This window comes from Terrapene carolina, unplaced genomic scaffold, assembly GCF_002925995.2.
Source record: "Terrapene carolina triunguis isolate 2854851 unplaced genomic scaffold, T_m_triunguis-2.0 Scaffold838, whole genome shotgun sequence".
In the NCBI taxonomy this organism is placed as follows: Eukaryota; Metazoa; Chordata; order Testudines; family Emydidae; genus Terrapene; species Terrapene triunguis.
Genome location: NW_020665189.1, coordinates 4,294,684 through 4,320,976, shown reverse-complemented (window position 1 = coordinate 4,320,976; position 26,293 = coordinate 4,294,684). Strand labels below are relative to the sequence as shown.

General features: G+C 53.9%; 1 protein-coding gene across 1 annotated transcript in view; it reads left to right on the top strand.

The window, feature by feature from the left end:
• Nucleotides 1-26,293, top strand: part of SLC4A9 (solute carrier family 4 member 9) — a 58,297-nt gene that overhangs the window by 6,147 nt on the left and 25,857 nt on the right. Inside the window, exons 4-14 of the mRNA XM_026660841.1 lie at nt 632-693; nt 2,909-3,066; nt 5,142-5,229; nt 5,799-5,953; nt 7,362-7,478; nt 8,649-8,823; nt 9,394-9,527; nt 12,330-12,601; nt 23,108-23,163; nt 23,994-24,188; nt 25,766-25,879. Of these exons, the coding sequence (XP_026516626.1) occupies nt 632-693; nt 2,909-3,066; nt 5,142-5,229; nt 5,799-5,953; nt 7,362-7,478; nt 8,649-8,823; nt 9,394-9,527; nt 12,330-12,601; nt 23,108-23,163; nt 23,994-24,188; nt 25,766-25,879 (1,526 nt within the window). The remainder of the gene's footprint in view (nt 1-631; nt 694-2,908; nt 3,067-5,141; nt 5,230-5,798; nt 5,954-7,361; nt 7,479-8,648; nt 8,824-9,393; nt 9,528-12,329; nt 12,602-23,107; nt 23,164-23,993; nt 24,189-25,765; nt 25,880-26,293) is intronic.

The window sequence follows — 26,293 nt, the reverse complement described above, 5'->3', positions numbered from 1 at the left end:
GGGAGGGAGGGGGAGGAGCGGCGCCCGCGCCGCGGCCGCTCGGAGTCTCCCCCTCCCTCCCAGGCTTTTAAACCTGGGAGGGAGGGAGGGGGAGATCCCGAGCGGCCGTTTCGCGCGCCGCTGCTCCACCTCCCTCCCAGGCTTGAGAGCCTGGGGGAAGGGGCGGAGTTGGGGCGGGGCGGCCAAAGTTGTTTTTGCCTTGGGCGGCAAAAATTCTAGAGCCGGCCCTGGGTACTGTGGAGCTGAGTGGGGTTTCTAGGAATAGAATAGCAGGGGGTGAGGTGCAAAAGCAGAGCTGAATTGGGGGGGCCAGGTCAGCAGTTCTGGGGTGTACAACAGGTCAGGATTCAGGTCCACTGGCAAATCCACAAAAGACTCCGTTACCCAGCACTTCCTGGCCAGTGTCTGAACGAAGCAGGCGCTGTTACTTCCTCGTCTCTACGAGCAATAAGTGCACTTGCTGACTGAAAAGTAAATGTCAACGTCTGTGGATTTCCTCCTGCTAGAGAGCACTTATGGGAGAAGTTCTAACCAATGGGTGCATGCTGGCTTTGACATTAAAGCCATGCAAAGCAGCATTATACGTCCCTCCGCAGCTCCTGATTTTAGTGTGTCTCTTTTTGCATTGCAGACAAAGCTCATAACCGGTCGGATCCAGGAGCTGAGATTTCAGAAGCACCCCTCAAGGAGCAGGTATGGCAGGCCAGCTCTGGGCAGAGAACACAGGGTCGTTAGTAAAGCTGGATGGAAAATTATGACTTTTTGGTGAAAAACTGCAAGCTGAAATATGTTGCTTTGGAGGTGATGCCACAGGGCCTCAGAGGAGTTGTGGTTTGGATGCATCATGCTTCCCTTCTCCCCTGAAATAGTTCAGCCTTCAGGACTCAGTCAGACACCTTCCACCAGCACTGAATGGCCTTATGTAACTTTAGCGCCCTCGTGGCCAAGATGGAGTCTGCTCTGCAGGCAGCTCTGGCCAAGAGAAGGCGTGCGCAGGAATGCAGCAGGAGAAATCCCTTCCACCCCAGGGGCACCTGTTCCAAACCCCCCAGAGTGAACACCCACACCCACAGGAAAAGTACAGTGGATATAACAAGGGAAATATTTATTTACAGAGGGATGAGAGGAGAAAAACAACAAGGGGAAATATAGGGGGAGCAGTAAGACAGGGCTGCATCCAAGCCAAGGCCCCACAGGCCCAGTGGTAGCACAGTCTGGAAGGGCAGACACTGAGCAATGTGTCTGCACACAGAGTTCAGAAGTCCTGAGCAAAGTTCTAGTCCAGTGCTGAGTCTTGGGTGCTCCTGGTTGTCTTCGGCGCCAGTGAACTTTCCCCCAACAAACCCCTCCGGTGCCCTCTTCTGCCGCTCTCTGCAAAGCCACACAGAGTGACCACCTCCCCACTTAACTATCTAGCAACCTCCCTCCTTGTCCCCAATGCAGAGTCACAAGCCCCAGTACTCACAGCCCCATGCAGCTCTGGGCAGCAGTGATACTGGGTACAGCTCCGGCCTGTCCTTCTCGGGCAATTCCTCCCTGGCACAGTGCTCCTCCTGGCTCCTGTCCTGGTGTTGCCGGCACAGAGTGCCTGAGGAAAGCAACAGCGGGGCTCGTTGCCCGGTGTGCTTCGCGACAATGAACACACCAGGGTGGAGAAGCAATCAAAGTTTATTTGAGATCTCAAAGCGCTGCAAGGAGACTGGCACGTCTCAGATCAAGCACACCATCATAAGCAGCTTTTCTCTTTTTATACATTTTGCAGCTAAGCTTTTTCCTTCTTCCCCCCCCCTTCCCCCTTTCTCCCACTTCCTCCTATAATAGTTTACATTAAGCAAGTAGCAAGCAATTACATTTAAGCAGTTAAATTATCTTGGCAGCTATAAGTCGAGCTTGTTAGTAACTTCTCTTTGAATTATTATCTTGTCCCTTTCCTTTGATTTATTATTTTGCCTTTCAGCCAGAAGTATGCAGGCCTCATTATAACCGCTTGGCACCGGTATGAGCGGTGCTGCACCTGATAACTGGCTGCTACACATTCCAATTTCTGCATCTGGCTTTTGAGGTCGATTAGAGTTTAAACATGGAAGGACTTTGGTTCATTTAGGCCTAGTGCAGGAAGGCTTCATCGACACTCGTGGTCTTCCACCCTCCCGAGCAGGGCCGGCTCTAGGCACCAGCAAAACAAGCTGGTGCTTGGGGCGGCACATTTTTAGGGGCGGCATGGCCGGCGCCAGAATGCCGCCCCTAAAAATGTGCCCCGGCCGCCCTAGCTCACCTCTGCTGCTGCCGCTCACGCGCCATGGCGCACGAAACAGTTGATTCGCGCGCCGCTGCTCCCCCTCCCTCCCAGGTTTGAGAGCCTGGGAGGGAGGGGGAGACTCTGAGTGGCCGTGGCGCACGCGCTGCTTCTCCCCCTCCCTCCTAGGCTTGAGAGCCTGGGGGGAGGAGGCAGGGCTGGGGATTTGGGGAAGGGGCGGAGCTGAGGCGGGGCCAGGGGTGGGGTAAGAAAAAAACGGGGGGTGAGGGCGGCCAAAATTGTTTCTGCTTGGGGCGGCAAAAATCCTAGAGCTGGCCCTGCTCCCGAGTTACCTAGGGTTATGCCTAATGACACCAACACTGGGTGTCCCCGATCAGCCCTGTCCTTCCCAGGCTTCAGGCAGTTTCTCTGCTGCTTCACTTTTCCAGGGCCTGCCGGCTGCTTCTCCCTCTCCCTGGAGCTCCAGCGCTGCGCCCTGGAGTTTCCCTCCTTTTTTCTTACTCTCCCCCTCCCCCTTAGGAAAAAGATTTAAAGGGCCATGCTCTCTAAACCCCAAAGGGGTTACACTTAAATAGACCTTGGCCACTGAATAGCAATCTGGGACTAATGCGTGCTCGGCCCGTCCTGGACTGAGGCTCTGTTTCATTTCAGCTAAAAAACCAATTCCAGAAGAAGATCCCAGCCGAGGCTGAAGTGTCCAACATTCTTGTGGGTGAAGTGGACTTCTTAGAGAAGCCATTTATTGCCTTCATCCGACTGCAGGAGGCCGTGGGACTCGGGGCCTTGACGGAGGTTGCATTCCCCAGCAGGTAACCATCACCAGAGATCACTGCACTGGAGCCTCTTCTTCCTTTTCCTGTCTCATCAATTCCTTCCAGCATCACATAGTCACTTCCATGGTTGGGAGCACAGAAGTGAGGCTGAGGGTTGGTGATATGGGATGAGACTTTGCTAGCTAAGTGCCAGGGTCGGCTCTATGTTTTTTGCCGCCCCAAGCGGCGTGTCTGCGGGTGATCTGCCGGTCCCGCACCTTTGGCGTGCCCGCCGCCGAATTGCCGCCGAAGCCGCAGGACCGGTGGACCTCCCGCAGGCGTGCCGCTGAAGGCTGCCTGACTGCCGCCCTCACAGCGACCGGCAGGCCGCCCCCCGCGGCTTGCCATCCCAGGCACACGCTTGCTGTGCTAGTGCCTGGAGCCGCCCCTGCTAAGTGCTTAGGAGTTCCCCAGTAACCATGCATCAGTCCTCCCCAGAATTTCCCAGGGACAGAGCTCCTTGCAGATGCTACTACCAGCTGTAGCCTATCAGCCAGTCACCGCAAAGATGCTCAGAGAGCAGCAGCTGCTGATCTGTTAGGTATAACTTGGTACAAGATACATTGGTTGGGTTCTCAGAGTTCTCCTCGGTGCTGACTTGTTTCCCTACCTGGGACCCTGCAGGCACTGGGTCTGTGGTCCTGAGAAGTGACTAACTCAGGGAGACCAGGGCATAAGTGCTTAGTGGCATTTCTGCCATCACAGTGCCTGCCCCCTGCTAATCCAAGAAAATAAAAGCAAAGCAAAGCAAACACCCCTTCATCCCAATTCTCTGTGTCCATCTCACTGCGAATGGCTAGTCCGAATGAAGGATCTGCCTGGGGGCAGCTGCTCTGGTGTCAGTGTCACACATTCATAGTCCACTGTGGGGCTGCTAAGCATCAGCAGCTCCAGGAGCTCCATAGACAATGCCATAGCACATGGACAAGGTTGGGACGCTCTCCCGATGATAATCAGATATTTGCTGTTCAGATGAGCTGCGAGCCCCACCTACAATGCTGACCCAGAACTGCTGGGAGCTCCTATCAGCCTGCATTTTGTCACAGTGTAGGGAACAGTTCTCCACTTGTCCTTGGGAAGTGGGCTAGTGGAGACCTGGGGGGAGACTTCTTCATCTCTGATGGGCAAAGCCCTGGACTGTAGACAGTGGGGAATAACCCTGCATTGACCCTCAAGGAGGTGAACCAGCTGGGTTCTGATGGGGGTTCCCCAGCATGAGTCTAAGACTCTACGTCTCAGACTGCACTTGTCAGCTGGTCTCTGGGCTGCGGCAGGAGACACCATGGAGAGGGCTCCTGGGAAGCCGGCTGGCGGCACTGCGGGAGCTGGGAATGGGCAGACCCTGATTTAACAGAATTTCTGCTGCTTTGTCACAGCCGAGCCCCACACTGCAGGGGCTTTGGCACCAGCACACGACAAGCCATCCTGCCGCCTGGACTCTGGGATCTCCCAGCCATCTACATGCTCTCCCAGGACAGACACTTGCTCTGTCCCACCTCCCAACTGCTGTGATGAAGAGCCTGACTGCATGCAGTCAACAGAGGGGCCCTGCCTGCTAAAAGGGGATGTGGGCTGCAGGATGTGCCAGGTGGGGGATCTCGGCACGGAGACAGTATGGGGACGGGTGCAGTGTAAACGCCTAGATGAAGAGACTGATCTAGTGACAAACCCACCACGCTCAACAGCATCGAATCTCGGTGCCTCACTCTAGGGCGTCTTTACCTCACACCTGCTGAGCGTGATTTGCAAAAGCCCACAGCACTGGAAGTCAACAGCCAGCTGCTGCCGGCAACTTCACCAGGAGTTTTATCATGAAGTGACTGAGATGGGGGCGGGGCACGTTTGAAAGGTCATGGTAAGGCTGAGGCAAAGGGCAACACGTTTACCCCAATCTCTCCAAGCCTTCCGATACCAGCTGTACCACAGCCCCTCTCTGTCCCTGGGTGACCGACCTCTTTCAGCCAATTCAGAGAGGTGGTGTGTCCTTGGCCCTCAGACACGCTGGGCCCTGGCCCTAGGAGAGCTCACTCCAGAAGTGGGGGCATTTCTCACTGTTTCTGTGCTCTCCCTAGGTTTCTTTTTATCCTCCTGGGCCCCAGAGCCAAAGTGAAAGCCTATCATGAGATTGGAAGGGCCGTGGCCACGGTACTGACGGACGAGGTGAGCCCATGGGTTGGAGACGGTGCTGCGGGTGAGAGATCTAGTGACTGTATGGAGTATCAGTATTAGATGTTGGCACTATCTCTGGGGAAAGCCGGGGGGCCATTCTGCACAGGCAAAGCCAATGGGAACTCGTTCTCACCCCACTGCCAACCTTCTGATCCTCTTCTGTAGGTCCCAAGCTGGAAGGATGGAGAAATGGGTCAGCACTGGATCAGCCCACTGTTTTCCTTCGCCCTTCCCAAGGATTAGATGGTGATGATATTAGGGCTGTGCTTTTCAGAGACTAAGGGAGTTAGGAGTCTGAATCCCAGAGAAATGCAATGGGAGTTGGGCATGAAACTCGCTCAGGTTCCTTTGGAAGCCCCATTTGAAAATCCCAGTGCAGAGAGGCTGGCTTAGCACACAGGGCACATAGGGTGGGAAGGGTCCTTACCCCATCTAGCATTAGCAGAAACCTGTAATCAGTCCTAGCAGCTCCCTGTGCCAGGCTGCAGCATTTAGCGTTCATCTCAGCCAGTGGTCGTGCACAGGGATTCACTGGATAATGTAACTGCATTTCCCTCCAGCTCTTCCAGCGAGTTGCCTGTCAGGCTCAGGACAGAGAAGACCTCATTGCAGGGATTGATGAGTTTCTGGATGAGCTGACTGTGCTGCCTCCAGGCAAATGGGACCCGACCATCCGAATCCCTCCGCCAAAGTGCCTGCCCTCTCCTCACAAGAGGTACCAGAGGGGGAGAACCCAGCAGCTTTCTGGGGCTCTTTTACTAAAGAGCAGAGCTGGGCCCGAGACACAAAGCTGAGCTCTGGCTCTGAAATTCCCCCTCCCTCCCCCGGTGCAGGGCATTCAGATTCAGCCCCAGCTCTGCTGACGCTATGCAGAGCGTTAGGAGCGGCAGCAATCAGAGACCGGGAGCTTCACACTGACAGTGTAGTGTCCCGCAGCTGCCTCCCCACTGCCATAGCCTTTCCGCGCCCCAGGGAGCTGTCAGAGCCTTTCCCCACTGCAGTGAAAGGCTCTAGCATAGGGTAAAAGCCATCGGCAGGGAGAGTCAGTGGGGAAAGGCTTTGGCAGCGGCACCAGCTGCTGAGCTGTTCCCCGCAGTGTGTAGCTACACATGCCCTACATGCTGCTGCATGTGGTGTGCAGTGTAGATGTAACCTTAGCTTCCCCAAGGGATCCAAGGTGACAGGGCTGACAAGGGAGAAAACTGACTGAAGGGCAGTCCAGAGAGTGGATGTGCGGTCTGGCAGCCTCAGGGAGCATCACGTAGGGGCTCTGCCTGCACCATCTGTTGGGGTGAATGTCCACCCTTTGCCAATGCAGTTCTTGCCATTGGGGCATGCGCTGGTAGCCTCAGACAGCAGCAATGACTCTAAGTGCTTTGCCCATCCAAAGTTGGGCAGGACATTATGGCCCTCACAAGTGGCCTGCCCTTTGTCGCCTGCACGTGTGATTCCTCCAATGCACTCTCCATGGGGCTAACCTTCACCTTGTGCAGGTGAAACACACCTTCCAGTGGGGCAGGTCACTAGCAGCATATGGCACTGACACGCCATGTTCTGCATTGGCTCATGTGTCAGGCAGAGCTCCCAGGGTGACCAATGCAGGTCACCCAGGTGGAGTCAATTCGAGGTCAGTTCACCATCTTTCCAGCCCTGAATGGGGTGGGACCCAGTTAACTGAGGCGCCCCCCGCCCCTCAGTCCCTGTCTCCCATCCCCGTGGCTAAGCTCTGCAGGGTTCTCTCGCTGCCCAGCTGGAGCGGCAGGGTGTTCTCAGCAGGAAAGGCGCTCTGCATCACTGCAAATTATTCCAAGTCATGGTTTAAAACTTAAGTGCTCTGCATGGCCACCACCTGGCCTCTAGACCCTTCACTCCACTCAATGATAAAATTAGTATCCCGCTTCTACCTCCCATTTCTGTGTATTTCCTCTCCAGTGTATCTGGACCACTGAGATGCAGCTGCCTCTGGGGATGGAAGTGGCAGCATCAGCTGTACTGAGACTCCCAGAGAGCAATAGGGTTGAGATTTCAATACCAAAAATTGCCCGAGGAACTAGGCTGGGTTTCGTTAATGAGGATGGTTCTGGGCTAACACCCGCCCACTTGAGTTTCTCTTGTTGTCTCAGGATCTCCGTGCACCTCCGGGAATGGAAATCTCACTGCAACGGGAACGTGTCTGCAGCTGATGACAGACATACCCATGGGCACCAACCTGTCAGCGAGGAGTTGCAGAGAACAGGAAGGTAAGTGCCCACCTGGGGAGGCTACAGACATTTGCCTTAAAGAAGTCAGCTAGAGTCAGCCCTGGCATAAGTAGGTGCAGTTCTCCTGAGTCAGTGGACTGGTGCCCGCTTACACCAGGGCTCAGTTTGGCCTGGAGCTGGAGGCCCCGTAGTTAGTGCTCTGCACTGGCACACAGTAGACACAGGTTCATTCCTGGACCTGGTTTCTCACTGCCAGATTGGTAGCCACTGAGGGCTCTGAAGAACCTCAGGAGATGCCTGAGTTGGGTTTCTGGCCCTGATCTCTTGTTTTCTGGACCCTGGGGTCTCCTAGCAGCACATCAGAGACCCAGATTACATTCCTAGCCAATGTCTCATCTTGGGGCTGCTCCAGACAGGCAAATAAAAGACCAGGATTCAGTTCCTTGGGATATTCAGAAGATATGGAGCCAGGTATCTCCTGACTTCATTTCAGTAAACGAGTCTCTAAGTTCTGTAGGGCAGGGGCCAACCTCACGTTCATACAGTGTCTTGCACAATGGGACCTGGTTCTGACGGGGGTCTCGAAGAGCAACTCGGTTACAAATAAGAAAGAAATAGCACTGACAGGATTTGCCAAGATTTTCTTGTAGTCCCCAAGGTAAATATTGACCACTGGTCAATAGAGATAGGCCTGAACCAAACCCCTGGTTCCAATTTCTGTCTCCAACCTTGAGATCTGGTGCGCACCAGAACTGGTGCAAACTGAACAGTCCAGAACTTGGGCATTTCAAAATCTGGACCTGAATCTGAACCTCCCAGATTCCAGGGTGTTGGGGGCTGGGACTCAGTGTTCACATCTGCCTGGTACAGCTGCAGACTCAGACCTGACCCTGGGACTTAGGGGGGCTCAGGCTTAGCCCATCTCTGACATTTCTCTCTGGTCAATACATCAAAAGGAGTCAATATCTGCTTTAAAATAGGCCCTCAAGTGGGCCAGCCACTAGGGGGCATGGTAGCATTGGGTTTGGTAGCTTCCTTGAACCTGTTGCTTCGGGAGAGAAAATAGCTCTATTCTAGGATTTTTCCTGCAGAGCTCTCTCAAGTCAGCCTTGGCTAAGCAGAGGATCTTGCTCGTACAATATAGAGTGATTGGTGTGGAGGATTCCTGCTCTCTGTCGTGAATCTCCTTGTTTCCATGTTGGTCTGCAGGTTATTTGGAGGGCTGGTAAAGGACATCCGGAGGAAGGCCCCTTGGTACTGGAGTGACTTCTATGACGCCCTGAACATCCAGTGCTTTTCGGCTATTCTCTATATCTACCTGGCGACTGTTACCAATGCAATTACTTTTGGTGGCATGCTGGGAGACGCTACCGATAACATGCAGGTCTGTGCTAGCCTCTGGTGTGATGCCCCTTTTCCTGTGCCACGGTGACGTGTCATCCCCTCTGTAGCAACATCATTGTCTTTCTTGCTCTGATGGACATTGTGTCCAGTGCTGAGTGAATCATAAGAAAACCAGGTGCCAGCTGCCATATTAATAACAGAGCAGAGGAGACAGGGCAGTTGGGGTACAGTAATGCCAATACATAGCATTTAGCTAGAGCTTTTCATTTGGAGATCTCAGAGCACTTGAGTTCCTGATGGTGCCTCTATTTTGAGATGTGGTCCACCAGTCTGAGTAGAGGACTGGAAGCCACCCAATCCTGTTTCCTTAGGCAGAGCTGAAGTTACTGAAGACGTGCTGAGACTCTAAAGAGAATTGCACCACACCTGACAGCAAGCATTTCTACAGGTGCCAGCTGCTCACCGATTCAGACAAACAAAACTAGCACTGTGTGTAACAGCGCCACCTGGCAACTCCCAGTAAAGTTACACCTGTCTCCTCTCACAGAACTCTTAACCTTGTGTCTTTCTGAACTGCTCATGCTTCGCTGGGTTTCTCCCTGTGTTTCAGGGAGTGCTGGAGAGTTTCCTGGGCACCGCTATTGCTGGAGCTGTCTTCTGCCTCTTTGCTGGCCAGCCGCTCACCATCCTGAGTAGCACTGGCCCTGTCCTAGTCTTCGAACGGCTCCTCTTCTCCTTTAGCAAGTGAGTAAAGGCCTATCTCAAAGTGTCCCCCCTTGTCCTGAATGGGTAACTGCGTCCAGTGAGCTTCCTGAACCGCTTCAAATGAGACTTGCAGCTCTTTGGATACTGACTAATCCCAGGTGTTTAACACCTTAGCCTGGCTGGTTTCCTAAGGGATCTGTTGGGCCACTGGGGATACTGCTGTGCTAGGGGAGAGGGAGGGCTTCTGCTGTGACTCTGGAAAAGAACTAATCCCCCATTCGGCCCTGACACCCCTGCAGGGAACCCCCTTGTTTTCAGCCTCCCAGCGAGACCAGCCCTCACCCCCGGCCTCAGCCACTGGGTCAGTCTCCCAATGAAGAGCTTCAGTGCTCCATATCTCACACCCCGGCACGGCCCAGTTCCAACATCACGCAAGAGAAATGATTCCTGCAGGGATTCACGGCTAGGCCTAGAGCAGAGAGCTGGAGCCAGCAGTTCATCGGTGATTCCCCAGATGTGCTGAGCTTGGCTCAGCCACCACTGACCTCAGAATTGTGCTCCATATCTCTGTGCGATGGCCATAGCATTAGAAATCGCCCTGGGGACTCAAACACAGCCTGGGAGTGGGGAGAGCTGGGATCAATTCCCAATCTTGCTACTAATGCACAGTATCACCTTGGGCACGTCTGTTAGTGCTTGCTTCTCTAGGCCCTGTTTCCCAATGTGTAGAAGGGGGCTAATGATGCTCAGCTGCCTGGCAGGCTGTCATGAGGTACTAACAGAGTGTCAGATGTAAGACGTGGGAGGTAATTGTCCCGCTCTATTCAGTACTGGGGGGGCCTCAGCTGGGGTACGGTGGCCAACTCTGGATGCCATACCTTGGGGAAGATGGGGACAAACTGGAGAGACTCTAGAGGAGAGCAACAATAATGGCAAAAGGTTTAGAAAGCCTGACCTGTGAGGAAAGGTTAAAAAACTGGGCATGTTTAGTTTGGAGAAAAGAAGACTTGGGGGCATGGGCGGTGGGTGGAGCCCCCCTTTGGGGAGGCTAGCTCTGGCTCTGCCCTTTCTGCTCGCCCCCCCTGCAGCCAGAGCCCCATACCTCCTGCTCCCCCCCACCCGGAGGAGCCCTGAGCTCCCTCCCCCCCCCGCCCAGAGGAGCCCTGAGTGCCACCCTCCTTGGCCAGAGGAGCCCTGGACTGGCCAAAGCCCCGAGGCCCCACCCCCACCTGCCTGGAGGAGTCCCAGGCCAGCGGCAGCTGCGCTGCACCTCCCCTCCCCAGACCTCAAGCCGCCTGGGAAAAGTGTCTCTGGTCCAGAAGAAGGTTTTGCTATGCTCCATGCAGGTTCTGGGGCAGCTGAGGAGGTGGTATTTGCTACTCAGTCCAGAGTCCAGAGAGATTACTGATGAACCCAAGAAGCTGAATAGCACATACCGCCTCCTCAGCCGCCCCAGAACCTGCATGGGGCATAATAAATCAAAAACTTCCCCCCAAAACCCCACAACCGGGGGTCCAGCGGCCGCTGCAGCACCAGGGGAGAATCATAGAATCATAGAATATCAGGGTTGGAAGGGACCTCAGGAGGTCATCTAGTCCAACCCCCTGCTCAAAGCAGGACCAATTCCCAGGGGAGCCTGGCCTCCCCTGGCCTATTATATCCGCTGCCCATGTTGGGGGGCCCTGATAACAATCTACAAATCTGTTAAGGGCTGTTCTAAAGAGGATGTGATCAATTGTTCACCATTCCACTTAAGATCGGACAAGAAGTAATAGACTTAATTTGGAGCAAGGCAGATTTAGGTTAGACACTAGGAAAAAATTTCTAACTCTAAGGGTAGTTAAGCTCTGGAACAGGCTTCCAAGCGAGGTTGTGGAATCCCCATCACTGAAGGTTTTTAAGAGCAGGTTAGACAAACATCTATGAGGGCTGGTCGAGGTTTCCTTGGTCTCGCCTCAGCGCAGGGGCTGGACTTGATGACCTCTCGAGGTCCTTTCCAGCCCTGCGTTTTTGTGATTCTGTGCGCTCCATCCAGCACACTGAGGTCATTGGACAGGTGGCACTAAAGACAGGCAGAGCATGCTGCTATTAGCGATTAGTAGGGCTCCGTATCTGTCACGGAGGTCGTGGAAGTCATGGATTCCATGGCTTTCCACGACCTCCGTGACTTCTGCAGGGGCCAGTGTAGCTGACCCCAGGGCTGCCCACGCAGCTGGCTCCGGTGCCAGCTGCTCAGGTGGTCCCCAAGACAGCCACATGCACTGCTGCTGGAATGGCCCTGGGGTCAGCCACACCAGCTGCTGCTCTAGTGGCCCCCGGCAGTTGTCCCGGGGTGGCTGGAGCAGCCACACTCCACTAGCCCTGGCAGCAGTCCCCAGGAGGCCAGCCAGAGCAGCCGTGGTCCACAGCCCCGGCTGGTGGTCTCCAGGCAGCTGGCTGGGTGGAGCAGCTGCGATCCCTGGCTGGAGCAGCCGTGGTCTGCTGGCCCTGGCAGTGGTCCCTGGCTAGCTAGTCAAAGCAGCCACGGTCCATGGCCCCCAGCAGCTGGTGCTGCTGGCCCCGGGTGTCCCCCCAGCAGCGGCTCCCCCATACGCCCCCCCCCACAGCAGCCCACTCATGCCCCCCAGCACCCTCCCTCCTGCCAAGATTTAAGCACAGGTATTTTTAGTATAAGTCATGGACAGGTCAGGGGCCGTGAATTTTTCTATTTTGCCCGTGACCTGTCCATGACTTTTACTAAAAATACCCGTGACTAAATCATAGCCTTAGCGATTAGAGTTAAGTGTCATGTCTTGTGTGTGACTGATTCATTGAAACACTTTGGGCCCATCCCTTCTCCAGAGACTACAGCCTGGATTACTTGGAGTTCCGCTTCTGGATTGGCCTCTGGGTGGCCTTTTTCGGACTGATTTTGGTGGCCACCGAAGCAAGTTACCTGGTTCAGTATTTTACCCGCTTCACCGAGGAAGGCTTCTGTGCCCTCATCAGCTTCATATTCATCTATGACGCCATGAAGAAGATGCTGAGCTTGGCGGACAGCCTCCCCGTCAACTGGGATTACAAGATCAATGACGTCACCCTCTACGGCTGCATCTGTAACTCGTCTGGCACAGGTAGGAGCGGGTTGCCTCCAGTTGGGAGGGTCCCTGCATTTCCGTTTGCCTGGGTGGCTGCATGTTTCTGTCAGTAGTGCTGGGGCAGAGCTCTGTGTATTGGAATGGGTCTTAGAGAGCAGCAGTTCAGCAGTGCTTGTCCCCTCCGAAAAGGAACTGGTGTTATTATTCATATTGTGAAGCACCTAGGAGCCACAGGCACAGACCAGGCGCTAGGTGCTGTACAGACACAGGACACAAAGACAGTCCCTGCCGCAAAGAGCTGACAGGCTGAGACAAGAGACAACAGGCAGAATTCAGACTGACGGGGAGCATAAGGAAACAACGAGACAATACTGTCAGCATGATAGGCTGGGTGGTCTCTGCACACCAGCCGACTGCCTGTTGTTAAGCCTTGTGCAGGCAGTACAGCAACGGAGAGATGTTAAGAGGCATTTGCAGGTGGACAGTGAGGTGGCTTTGCAGATGTTTATGGGGAGCACCTCCCAAGCATGAGGGGCAGCAGAAAAAAAGCACGAAGGGGCGTGTTTGAAAATGTAACCAGTGGGCAATGAAGCTTGGCAGCCTGGGCCGATCAGAGATGGGGGTCAGCATCTCAGTGATGTATGAGAGATGAGCCGGAATGTGGGAATAGGCCAGGAAGGGACTCAAAAGAAAAGATTAGCATCTTCTATTGGGTGTGGAAGAGAAAGGGGAGCCAGCAGAGAGATGCAAATTGGAGGGTGATATGATCAAAGTAAAAATGATCTTTGCAGCAGTGCTTTGAACAAATAGAAGCAGGGTAAGGTTGCATCGGTCAAAGACAGAGAAAAGGGTGTTGCAGCAGGGGTGCTGGAATGGGGGGGAGGGGGCCAAGGCCTCATCATTTTTTACCGGCCATAAGGGCGAGTGATGGGGGAAAGGGGGCAGAGAGGAACAAGTGGGATCAGGGCCTTGGGGGAAGGGGTGGGGGCGGGGCAGGGATTCGGGGGCGGGAATGGGCAGCATGGGGGCAAGGCCTCAGGGGGAAGAGCTGGCGTGAGGGTGGGACCTCAAGGAGAAGGGGCGGTGTGAGGGCAGGGGAAGGGATGGCGTGGGAGGGCGGGGCCACTTTTAGGGAGCTTTCATCACCCCTGTGTTGCAGTAATCAAAACTCAAGATGATTAGAGCCTGGGTGAGAGATTTAGCTGTGTGGGTGGATAGGAAAGGCCAGATCTTACAGATGGGAGGGGAAGGTATTTTGTCAGTGTCAGCCTTTGAAGAAGTGAGTGAGTGTGTGCAGAGAGAGAAGTGGAGGCAGGAGGGGGAGAGGGTTTGAGGAAGGAGTCAAAGGGGGCTGGGATTGTGGAGTGGGAGTCAGTCAGGGTGGAGAAGTGGAGGCATTTGACTGGGAAGGCGGCAGAACTGGAGGAGGAGAGAACAAATCTGTATTGGAGGAAGTCAGCCTGGTTCCGAAATTTCGGCCAGAGATGCTCGGCAGTACGAGAGCAGAAACAGACAAGGTGGATGTTGGGTGTGAGCCAGGGCTGGCGGCTGGGAGCGCTGGGACCTTGTGAAGGGAGATGGGGGCAAAAGAGTCAAGGGTGGACGAGAGCGAAGCATGGAAAGAATCAACAGTCATATCAATGGAAGAAAATGCCAGATGGCCCCCTCTGATCGAACAGAGCTGCTCCCTGGGCATAGCAGTCACGCCTTCCCCACGCAGTGGCAAACAGTACAACTTCTTACTCATGTGAGCCCTTCGGGCCAGCACCATTGCAGGGGAGGGAGCTGGGCTGTGTGCTGACTGGTGCAGCATCCGCAGAGCTGGTAACTGAGTACAAGGCTACCTTTGGCTCTCAGACGCCTGCCCAATGCCAGCAGCGGCAAAGGGGCTGCCCAAATGTCCCTGAGGGTAGGTCTGTACGGCAGCACATAACGGGGGGCAGAATCTGGCCTGCAGGATTTTTACAACTGACGATGGTGTATGAGAAAGACGAAACCCAGCTTGACTCTCCGATCCCAGGAGGAGTGTGCAGGGCTCTCAGTTAGGGACAGAATCGCTTTACGTGTGAACTCAGTAAATGGGATGTGGTTTCAGTGAGGCTCAGTACACATGGGACTGTCACTTTCCAGAGCAGACCCACACCTTGACATGGGTTAGACTGAGTTGGGTGAAATACTGATTGCAGAGAATTCCCTGAAGAATATGGCTCTTGTTCTGTGTGTGAACCAGTCCTGAGTTCGGAGACTGTAGGAGCCAGGGCCAGGGAATCACCAAATAGTTCGGATGAACCTGCTTTCCAGCTAATAAATAAATACAACTATGACATTGTTGGCATCACTGAAACTTGGTGGGATAATACACATGATTGGAATGTTGGTGTGGATGGATACAGCTTGCTCAGGAAGGATAGACAGGGGAAAAAGGGAGGAGGTGTTGCCTTATATATAAAAAATGTACACACTTGGACTGAGGTAGAGATGGACATAGGAGACGGAAGTGTTGAGAGTCTCTGGGTTAGGCTAAAAGGGGTAAAAAACAAGGGTGATGTCATGCTAGGAGTCTACTACAGGCCACCTAACCAGGTGGAAGAGGTGGATGAGGCTTTTTTTAAACAACTAACAAAATCATCCAAAGCCCAAGATTTGGTGGTGATGGGGGACTTCAACTATCCGGATATATGTTGGGAAAATAACACAGCGGGGCACAGACTATCCAACAAATTCTTGGACTGCATTGCAGACAACTTTTTATTTCAGAAGGTTGAAACAGCTACTGGGGGGAAGCTGTTCTAGACTTGATTTTAACAAATAGGGAGGAACTCGTTGAGAATTTGAAAGTAGAAGGCAGCTTGGGAGAAAGTGATCATGAAATCATAGAGTTTGCAATTCTAAGGAAGGGTAGAAGGGAGAACAGCAAAATAGAGACAATGGATTTCAGGAAGGCGGATTTTGGTAAGCTCAGGGAGCTGATAGGTAAGATCCCATGGGAATCAAGACTGAGGGGAAAAACAACTGAGGAGAGTTGGCAGTTTTTCAAAGGGACACTATTAAGGGCCCAAAAGCAAGCTATTCCGCTGGTTAGGAAAGATAGAAAATGTGGCAAAAGACCACCTTGGCTTAACCACGAGATCTTGCATGATCTAAAAAATAAAAAGGAGTCATATAAAAAATGGAAACTAGGACAGATTACAAAGGATGAATATAGGCAAACAACACAGGAATGCAGGGGCAAGATTAGAAAGGCAAAGACACAAAATGAGCTCAAACTAGCTACGGGAATAAAGGGAAACAAGAAGACTTTTTATCAATACATTAGAAGCAAGAGGAAGACCAAAGACAGGGTAGGCCCACTGCTTAGTGAAGAGGGAGAAACAGTAACAGGAAACTTGGAAATGGCAGAGATGCTTAATGACTTCTTTGTTTCGGTCTTCACCGAGAAGTCTGAAGGAATGCCTAACATAGTGAATGCTAATGGGAAGGGGGTAGGTTTAGCAGATAAAATAAAAAAAGAACAAGTTAAAAATCACTTAGAAAAGTTAGATGCCTGCAAGTCACCAGGGCCTGATGAAATGCATCCTAGAATACTCAAGGAGCTAATAGAGGAGGTATCTGAGCCTCTAGCTATTATCTTTGGAAAATCATGGGAGACGGGAGAGATTCCAGAAGACTGGAAAAGGGCAAATATAGTGCCCATCTATAAAAAGGGAAATAAAAACAACCCAGGAAACTACAGACCAGTTAGTTTAACTTCTGTGCCAGGGAAGATAATGGAGCAAGTAATTAAGGAAATCATCTGCAAACACTTGGAAGGTGGTAAGGTGATAGGGAACAGCCAGCATGGATTTGTAAAGAACAAATCATGTCAAACAAATCTGATAGCTTTCTTCGATAGGATAACGAGTCTTGTGGATAAGGGAGAAGCTGTGGATGTGGTATACCTAGACTTTAGTAAGGCATTTGATACGGTCTCGCATGATATTCTTATCGATAAACTAGGCAAATACAATTTAGATGGGGCTACTATAAGGTGGGTGCATAACTGGCTGGATAACCGTACTCAGAGAGTTGTTATTAATGGTTCCCAATCCTGCTGGAAAGGCATAACGAGTGGGGTTCCGCAGGGGTCTGTTTTGGGACCGGCTCTGTTCAATATCTTCATTAACGACTTAGATATTGGCATAGAAAGTACGCTTATTAAGTTTGCGGATGATACCAAACTGGGAGGGATTGCAACTACTTTGGAGGACAGGGTCATAGTTCAAAATGATCTGGACAAATTGGAGAAATGGTCTGAGGTAAACAGGATGAAGTTTAACAAAGACAAATGCAAAGTGCTCCACTTAGGAAGAAAAAATCAGTTTCACACATACAGAATGGGAAAAGACTGTCTAGGAAGGAGTACGGCAGAAAGGGATCTAGGGGTTATAGTGGACCACAAGCTAAATATGAGTCAACAGTGTGATGCTGTTGCAAAAAAAGCAAACGTGATTCTGGGATGTATTAACAGGTGTGTTGTGAGCAAGACACGAGAAGTCATTCTTCCGCTCTACTCTGCTCTGGTTAGGCCTCAGCTGGAGTATTGTGTCCAGTTTTGGGCACCGCATTTCAAGAAAGATGTGGAGAAATTGGAAAGGGTCCAGAGAAGAGCAACAAGAATGATTAAAGGTCTTGAGAACATGACCTATGAAGGAAGGCTGAAAGAATTGGGTTTGTTTAGTTTGGAAAAGAGAAGACTGAGAGGGGACATGATAGCAGTTTTCAGGTATCTAAAAGGGTGTCATAAGGAGGAGGGAGAAAACTTGTTCACCTTAGCCTCTGAGGATAGAACAAGAAGCAATGGGCTTAAACTGCAGCAAGGGAGGTCTAGGTTGGACATTAGGAAAAAGTTCCTAACTGTCAGGGTGGTTAAACACTGGAATAAATTGCCTAGGGAGGTTGTGGAATCTCCATCTCTGGAGATATTTAAGAGTAGGTTAGATAAATGTCTATCAGGGATGGTCTAGACAGTATTTGGTCCTGCCATGCGGGCAGGGGACTGGACTCGATGACCTCTCGAGGTCCCTTCCAGTCCTAGAATCTATGAATCTATGAATAAAACTGTGACTCTAGTGATGGGTCAGTCAGCCCCTCAGGGCTCTTGATTAACTCCTGAAAACCCCTATCCTCTGGGAGTCGGGTTATTACCAGAAAGGTGATAGTAGTACAGGGCATCCCCTCATTAATAGAGCCGCCCCCTTTGTGTATCCAGCCCTGCCAAGAATAGCAAGGTCCCTAGAGGGCGAGACCTTCACTGTGGCCCATATGTGACTGGAGCAATTGTCCCATGGACACCTCCCTGCTATATAATGTCTGTGTAGCAAACTGACAGCACATGTCCACATGGAAAGGGATATGAGGAATGTACTTGTGAGGGTGCTCCTGCAGCACTTACATGGCCTCACCACTAGAGGGTGACAGAGAGCCATGCTGCATTGGCATGAGTCACATCCTGCTGTATTTTTAGGACTCACTGCAGGCCCCAGATACAAGGTTGGGTGCTCAGACAGAGTTAAGGGGGAGAGTCCATATCAGTAACTAAAGTGTTACAGGCCCCAATGCCAGGGTCCCATCTGCATGCAGGAGGCATCTCAGCCTGGGTGTGAACTCAGCCAGAGAGCTCAGCTGTCTGTCCCCCGCGGGAACCCTCATGGAAACACTGAACTCCAGCCCTTCCCCCCAGTCCAGTGGTAGTCTCCTGTGCACTGAGAGCAGGGAGCGTGAGGGGGAGTCAATTCAGTGATAGATCCTGACTCCGATCAGAACTGTGCTGGGCTTGTTTTCTGCTACTGCTAATTTCTCTCTCCCTGTTGCATTGATCTGCCCAGTGTCTCCCATGGACTTCCTTCGGGTCCATCCCCTCCATGCTCCCCGGTTTCGGCCTGCCAGCTCTTTGGGGGAGAACACAGCTCTCTGCAGGGTGGGTGTTCCTTTTCCAAGGGGGGAGAGGAGAATTGTCCGCTGTGGCCGTGAGAGGCAGGGGCTCAGCAAAACACTAGCAGCCTCGGTCCATTCCCCAACTCCTCAACCCCAATTCTATGGAAGCCAGGGACCCCCTGCTCCCCCTGCACCATCCCCTCCCAGCCAAACTCCTGGAAACACTCGTAGCAGGACCTGTCTGACAGCAAACTCCCAAAGACTCAAACCCTCTTCTCCCCCGAACCAGAGTGGGGAGAGGTCGCGGCTATTTTCTTCATAATCCTTCACTCTATTGTTTGTCTGGCTTCTCAGTAGAGCTATAGAATAACCCAGACCCCACATGGCCGAATGCCAGCCCCAGGGAAATCTCAGGATCCGGGAAGAGCCCAGCTCCACCATTGTAGCTTTCAGCAACGGGACAAATTCTCGTGGTCTCTGGATGCAGGGATTTCCTTGCCCTTGGACGTCTGTGACATGAGCCTGGGCACCCAGCTACTTTGTTCCCACTGCGCTGAGCTACTGAGCGTCTCCTGGGAAGACAGGCCAGCCTCCTCTCCCACTCTGGTGCAGCGCTGACCGCATCGCCCTCTTCACAGCTGGGCTTTGTGCTGAAGGGATGACCTCATGGTGCGCAGCTGGGATGCTCTCCATGCATCTTCGCTTAGTCCCACAGTCAGGCAGTTTTTTACCTCTTCCACATCTCGATGAAAGTCCTTTGCTAGTGGATGGTGTGAGGCAGCCACTCCGACAGGCTTCGCAATCAGGAGGTGTGGGGCAGAAATATCTCTAATTTTCAGTCTCTCCTCTGTCAGGTTGGTTGCACAATCAATCATCTCTGGGTTTCCACTGCACGTGGGGTCTCCTACTGTCTTCTCCCACTTTGGGATCAGCGAGCTGCAAGTTTTGTACGGCTCTGCTTTGATTTCTGGATTTCACTGTGGTGAGAATCTGCTAGTGGGAAGGTTCTGATTAGAAACTTGGAGCTGCTTTTGATTTGTGACCTTTTCCCTGGTTAATTTATTGTTCTTTTAGTTCTTTGAGTTGGGCTCATTTCTGAGATCTGGCTCTTAACTCTTCCCTGTCCCTCCTCTACTCTTATCCCTCCTTCCTCCGCTCTGCTCCTCCACATTCAAGTCAGGCAGGTTCCTTCTCTTCTGTACTCCAGCAGGAGGTGCACCAAGCACACAGGAGAGACAGCATTACATATTCAGTCGCTCTCGGGGGACAGAGCATGTGCAATCTGGTCAGCACATATGAACTGTGTGAGGATGGAGCATGCTCAGTGCAGTTGGAATCCTTTGAGAATTTGGGTGCCAGACTCTAGGAAACCTCTCCTGAGCGTGTGTGAACTGTGATTTTCCCAAGACTTACAGAACTTGGCTAACTTTGGGTGGCTGGTAAAACACACACGTTTCTGACCCAGGGCGACCCTCCCTGCCACATTTCAAGTCCCTGCTCCAAAGCAGAGAGCTTCTCAAGGAAACAGTTTGAAGAATTTTTAATATGGGCAAAAAAAAAGCGTTTCCCCTGACTTCGTTCTCAGATATGGCTGGAGCATTTTAGCTGAACCCTTCCAGCAATCGTCAGCCTGAGGCAGGTGCCTGGCATGAAACATTTCAGCTTGATCCGTTAAAGTTTGCCCGACTTTAGAGCAGCTGAAAACCAGGTCTTATAACAGGAAGTGTCAGGCAACCTTACCTCTAGGCAGTGCTACTACCAGCCCCACCTCCAATCAGGGGACACCAAGAGAACCCACTGGAAACGAGAAGATGGAGACAGCCCCATGTGCTGTACACGCAGGCCACAAGCAATGTTCTGTGGGGCACAGTTTGAGAAGCCCTGGTCTAGCACAATCCCTGGGGGCAGAAGCCCCCATAACAGCTCCCAAAAGCCAGGAAGGGGTAGAACACACCAGCAGGGGGACTGAGGTGATAGTGGCAAACATCCTGTTAGTGCCACTATACGTTTTGTGGGTTTCCATAGGCGGGATGAGCTAAATGCAAAGAAAAGGGTGGGGGCGGGGGGGAGGGCAGAGGAGGAGGGACAGGTGTGGAGGGGACCTGAGTGGAAGTGACTGTGGGTGTGTCTACACTGGAGCTGGTGGTATGATTTCCAGTGGGGGTAGGCACACCAGCACTAGCTCTGATCTAGCTAGCGCACTAAGAACAGTAGCGTAGCCGCGGCAGGAGGCACTAGCCACCCAGAGGACATACAGGGGTCTTGGACAGGATTGTGCTGTTCGCACCATTGCGGCTACCCTTCTGTTTTTAGGTGCTAGCCATCAGCGCTAGTGAGGGTTTATCTGCAAGAAATGACACCCCTGGCTCCAGTGTAGCTGCATCACCTGGGGCGGAGGGGGAGCCTGTATCAAACAGTACAGGCTAGAGAGAAAATTCAAGTTTTGCTTGGACTGTCCAGGGGTCCTTCCCCAGCTGGCTGGAGTCTCTGGCTGCGGTAGCTGCTCTCTGCAGTTCTCCCCCAAGGTCTCGTGGTGGGCAGTAGGGAAGGCACCGCCTGGGTCCTCTAGTGCAGTGGTTTCCAAACTATGGGTCACGACCCAGTACTGGGTTGCGGAATGGAAGGCACTGGGTCACAGTGGCTCCGGTCAGCACCGCCGACTGGGCCGTTAAAAGTCCCGTCGGCGATGCTGTCCAGCTGAGGCAGGCCAGTCCCTACCTGTTCTGCAGGGCTGCCCGGGGGGGGAGAGAGGGGGCAAGTGAGGCAATTTGCCCCAGGCCCCGCAGGGGCCCCGCGAGCCCTGGCCGAGAATCCCTTCCCTGGCTACTCACCCGGTGGCGGTCCGGGTCTTCGGCGGCACTTCGGCGGTGGGTCCTTCAGTGCTGCCGAAGACGCGGAGCGAGTGAAGTACCCACCGCCACCGCCGCTGCAGACACGGAGCGCCGCCCGGTGAGTACAAGCGCCACAGCGGGTGGCGCCTTTTTTTTATGTCCGTTCCCCCACTTTGCCCCAGGCCCCTGAATCCTCTGGGCAGCCCTGCTGTTCTGACACCGCGCTGCACCCTGGAAGCAGCCAGCAGCAGGTTCAGCTCCTACGCGGGGGGGGCCACGGGGATCCACACGCTGCCCCCACCGGCTCTGCACTGCCATTGGCCGGTTCCTGGTCAATGGGAGCTGGGGGTGGAGGGGCAGTGCCTGCGGGTGAGAGCGGAGCGGAGCTGCTTACGTGCCTCTGCCTAGGAGCTCGACCTGCTGCTGGCCGCTTCCAGGGTGCAGTGTGGTCCACGGTGCCAGGACAGGCAGGAAGCCTGCCTTAACCCCCCCGCTATGCCACTGACCGGGAGCCGCCTGAGGTAAGCCCATGCCCCAATCCCATGCCCCAATCCCCTGCCCCAGCCCTGAGCCCCCCCAAACCTGGAGCCCCTTCCTGCACCCCAAATTCCTCATCCCCAGCTCCAGCCCCACCCCAGAACCTGAACCCCCAGCCCAGAGCCCTGACCCCCTCCCGCACCCCAACTCCCTGCCCCAGCCCCGAGCCCCCCCAAACCCAGAGCCCCCTCCTGCACCCCAAACCCCTCATCCCTGGCCCCACCCCACAGCCCTCACCCCTGCATCCCAATCCTCTGGCCCAGCCCTGAGCCTCTCCCACACCCCAAACCCCTCATCCCCAGCTTGATTGGGTCACGGGCATCAACAATTTTCTTCAACTGGGTCGCCAGAAGAAAAAGTTTGAAAACCACTGCTCTAGTGCCATACGAGCATGTGGGGGGGGGGTCCTCCCAGGGACAGTTCTGGGTCTAGAGGGATGCATGGCCCCTGCTTTGGCCGCTTCTGTGCCTAGCATGCCTAGGCCCTGCCCCCACTTGGCCTCTTCCCCTGAGGCCCCACCCGCTGCTTGCTCCTCTCCGCCTCCTTCCCCGAGGCTCCGCCGCTCACTTCTCTCTGCCTCTTCCCCCAAGACCCCACCCGCCTGCTGCTCACTCTTCTCTGCCACGTCCCCCAAGGTCCCCCATTCTATACTCGCTCCACTCCACCTCCTTCCTGGAACAGGGCAGGCCATGGGGCCATGCCCCCATCACCTTTTCCTGCCTTATGCAAGCGACAGGAGATGAGGGGACAGAAGAGCAAGCGGTGGAGGGGCGCCTCAGGGGAAGAGGCGGAGCGGAGCGCGGGCGGGGCCACGGTCCGGGCACCGGTGGCCACCACAACTTCTATGGAGCTTCGCTTCGGGCACTCCAAAGGTGGTGGCAGGCTGGCATGCCTCGAGAGGGGTGACCCATGCCACATCCGTGGCATTTCCCCCCTACATGGCTTAGCCTCCCCTGGCCTCTTATAAGTGCCGCCCATGCGGCTGAGTCTCAGTTAGCACCATCCCTAGGAGACGAAGCCTGCTGATCCGACCACAGCCCGCTAGCCCTAGGCCCAGGGGGAGGAGCCTTGCTGATAGCTGACATCCAGCACAGTCCACGCCCTCATCCCCTGCACTAATGACTGGGGACCAGCTCCACTGTCTCACACCAGACCCAGGCCGGAGCCCTCTGAGATCCTCTGCGAACACTCAGGGAGACGCTGGCTGGGCGCCATGGTTTGGGGAGGGGGAGAGAAATGTCTGATAGTTCATCTCTTGCAGGCAACGTCTCCATGCTGACTGAGATGCTGCTCCCACGCCCTGGCAGCGCTGGGATGGTAAGGACATTCTCTCCAGCCGCTGGGGTGAGCGAGGGGATGCTGAGGTCCTGGCAAGCCTGCTCTGGGGCGGGGCTCCCTGTGCTCCTGGGGCACTGCTGGCATCATTGGATCCCTCCCAGGACCAGACTGTCTCAGCGACTAGGCAGTAAAGTGATGGTGCTGGGCTAGGCCTTTTACCTAGGGGCTCTGCATAGGGGACCCTGTTCCCCTTACATGGGGGACCTGCGTGTTTCATGGTGACCTTGTTTCCAGGCGGTGACCCTGGGCTCCAAGAACACTGGTGTCAGCCTCACAGAGGGGCACTTCCCTGCCGCTAGGAGGGGATGCCCCTTCCACAGCTGCCTCTCCCTGCCTGCCCTCTGGGAACGGCCTGGCAGCCTCTCACCCATGGTGCCTCGCTGACCAGAAAGAGCCATGCACGTGGGCATGTGTCCACATAGCCCAGGGAGTTCCGCCAGATGAGCCCTGTTCAGGGGCAGGCCTGGTGCGATCCCTGCAGGCTTGTCTACGAACACATGGCTCGGTGAGCCTGGTGTGAGCAGGGGATGGACGGACAGATACAGACAAGCAAACGGCCAGCACCAGCAGCAGCATCTAACTTTCATCAGCACTAACCAGTCCCAAATGTGCTTTCCTCCCACACCCCTGATTGCGCCACCAAGCTGCAGGGTAACTGGCCATCCTCAGCCAGTGCCCACCCACCCGTCATCTACCAATGGTGCTTGCTTGGACTCCTCTGATCCCTTCTCTTTGGCCTGTGGGGTTTTCTTCTTGTCCAGCCGGCTGGCTCTCCTCTGCCTCTGAAATGTCTCCCTCTGTCCCCACAGCAGCAGGGTCTGGAGGCTGCAAACTGGTCCCTGCTGACAAGGACAGAGTGTTTGCGAGTGGGAGGCCACCTGGTGGGGAACAGCTGTAACTACGTGCCTGACATCACCTTCATGGCCTTCATCCTCTTCTTGGGGACGTTCCTCTGCTCCATGACGCTCAAGAGCTTTAAAACCAGCCGCTATTTCCCCACAGCCGTGAGTGTTTCTCATCCCACCCCCTACTCCGCAAGCACCGAGGGCATTGTGAGGAGGGTGCAGCTGTCTCTTCCTGTGCAAGGCTCTGTACATTTAGATGGCTTTGTGCAGAGAGCTCCTGCTCCCCCTGCTGAGTGTAAGCATCTCAGCACATGCAGTACAGCTGCTACCAGCCAGCCATGGCACGAGAGCCCCAGAAATAACCCTGAAAATCAGGAGAATTGCTTTAGAAAGTTATAAAAATCTCCAAGTGTTGCTCAGCCCAGCAACGTCCGACGCCCTGCAGCTCACAGAGGCAGCGCTGGTGACCTGCTGAGTGCTGTGCTCTCTCCTGGTCGCGTGTATCTCACCCCAACACACATACAGGGCCTCCCCCAATAGGTCTCAGAGTGGTGGCACCAAGGGGGTAAGCAACATTATCCCCATTTTACAGACTGGGAAACTGAGGCTCGGAGAGACTGAGGCCAACATTCCCAAATGTGCTTACTGCCTGCAGGCGCCCAACAGGACACTGCTGGCGGTTTCAGGCAGGACACCTAGCAAAGGAGGCACCCAAAATCAGTGGCCCCTTTTGAAAATGTCAGCCAAGCCCACAGTGGGGGGCTGGGAATAGAACTCAGGGCCCCAATTCTGAATGGGGTCAACACCACCCCAAAGAACAGTTGGGGAGCCCGCCTCAGTAACACTGGGCTTCCCAGCTCCCACCAGACAAGAAAGAAGTGCTATTTAACCTTCCTGGGTTCCTCTTTGGGGTTGGGGCTCAGCTTCACCTTCATCCTGTCCAAGAGCGATTTAGTGCATCCACCAGAATTATTCGCCCTTAATCAAAGCTAGCGGCTTCCCCTGGTAGTGGGCTATACTGGGCACACGTGGGAGACTGGCTTTATAAGGAAAGGCAGAGAGCCTGGGCCTTGCTGCTCACGATCCACCAGACTTTATTCCACACTCTCCATAAATAACCTCCCCCAGCTTCCTAGTGAGCCTTCTGCAGGGTCGTAGCCCAGCAGTCTGTCCTACGCTGCCAAGTACTATCATTAGAACTAGGTTTCAGGGGTAGCCGTGTTAGTCTGTATCAGCAAAAAAAACGAGGAGTCCTTGTGGCACCTTAGAGACTAACAAATTTATGTGAGTCTCTAAGGTGCCATTAGAACTAGCGGTAGGGGACATTCAAAACACTTATTACCTCATCTCCCGCATTCCCTCCATCCCAGTGCAGGGGGTCACCAAGATCTCTTATGAGAGCATGAGCAAGTGCTAGCTTTGTTGTGTGATGTCTCTTGCTTTTCATTGTGGGGTGTTTCTGGAGGACAGGGCCAGGGGTATCTCTGGGATGTGCAGATTCCCCCCCACCCCACCCCGAGCACACAACAACTAAGCATGCGTAAAACACAGCATGGCCCAGACCGGGTCCCAGATAGCAAGTGGGACACCTTTTTCCCTGGGGATGGAGGGCTGTAGTTGCATATATAAGACAAAGACCCTACCAGCAGGACAGTCCCTGTAATATTGAGAGGTCTGATCGCCCTACCTGGGGGTGTCTGATAACTCCCTCCCAATGGCTTTCTTTGCTCCCTTAGCTGAGGAAGCTAGTGAGCGACTTCTCCATCATCCTGGCCATCCTCATCTTCTGCGGGATTGATGCCATTCTGGGGCTAGAGACCCCCAAGCTCATCGTCCCCAGTGAGTTCAAGGTGAGAACTGACTGGGTAATGAGTGGGGGAAAACAGAGGAATTGCTGGGAAGGGGGGCTCACGGATGCCTGGGGAGAAGCGATGGAATGTGGGGAGCTGGGATGATGTATATAGGCAGTGATAATGGATTTGGGGGGAAGGAACTGTGCATGGGGCACCCACGTTAGATTCTGATGCAAACTATGCATCAGGTATAGAGGCTTTTGGCAGAGCCCATGTAGACAGGGCTGCCTGTGTGCATCTTTACTGCCAGTTCAGGGGTGCAGCGTGTGGCAGGTCACAGCATGCAAAGGGACATCCAGGTCCCAGTGGCCAGCCTGCATTGCAAACTGGGAACTGCATTTTCTAAAGGCCTCACCCCCCACATTGACAGTGGAGATGGCTGCACTCTGCTCTGCTCCACGCAGATCAGAT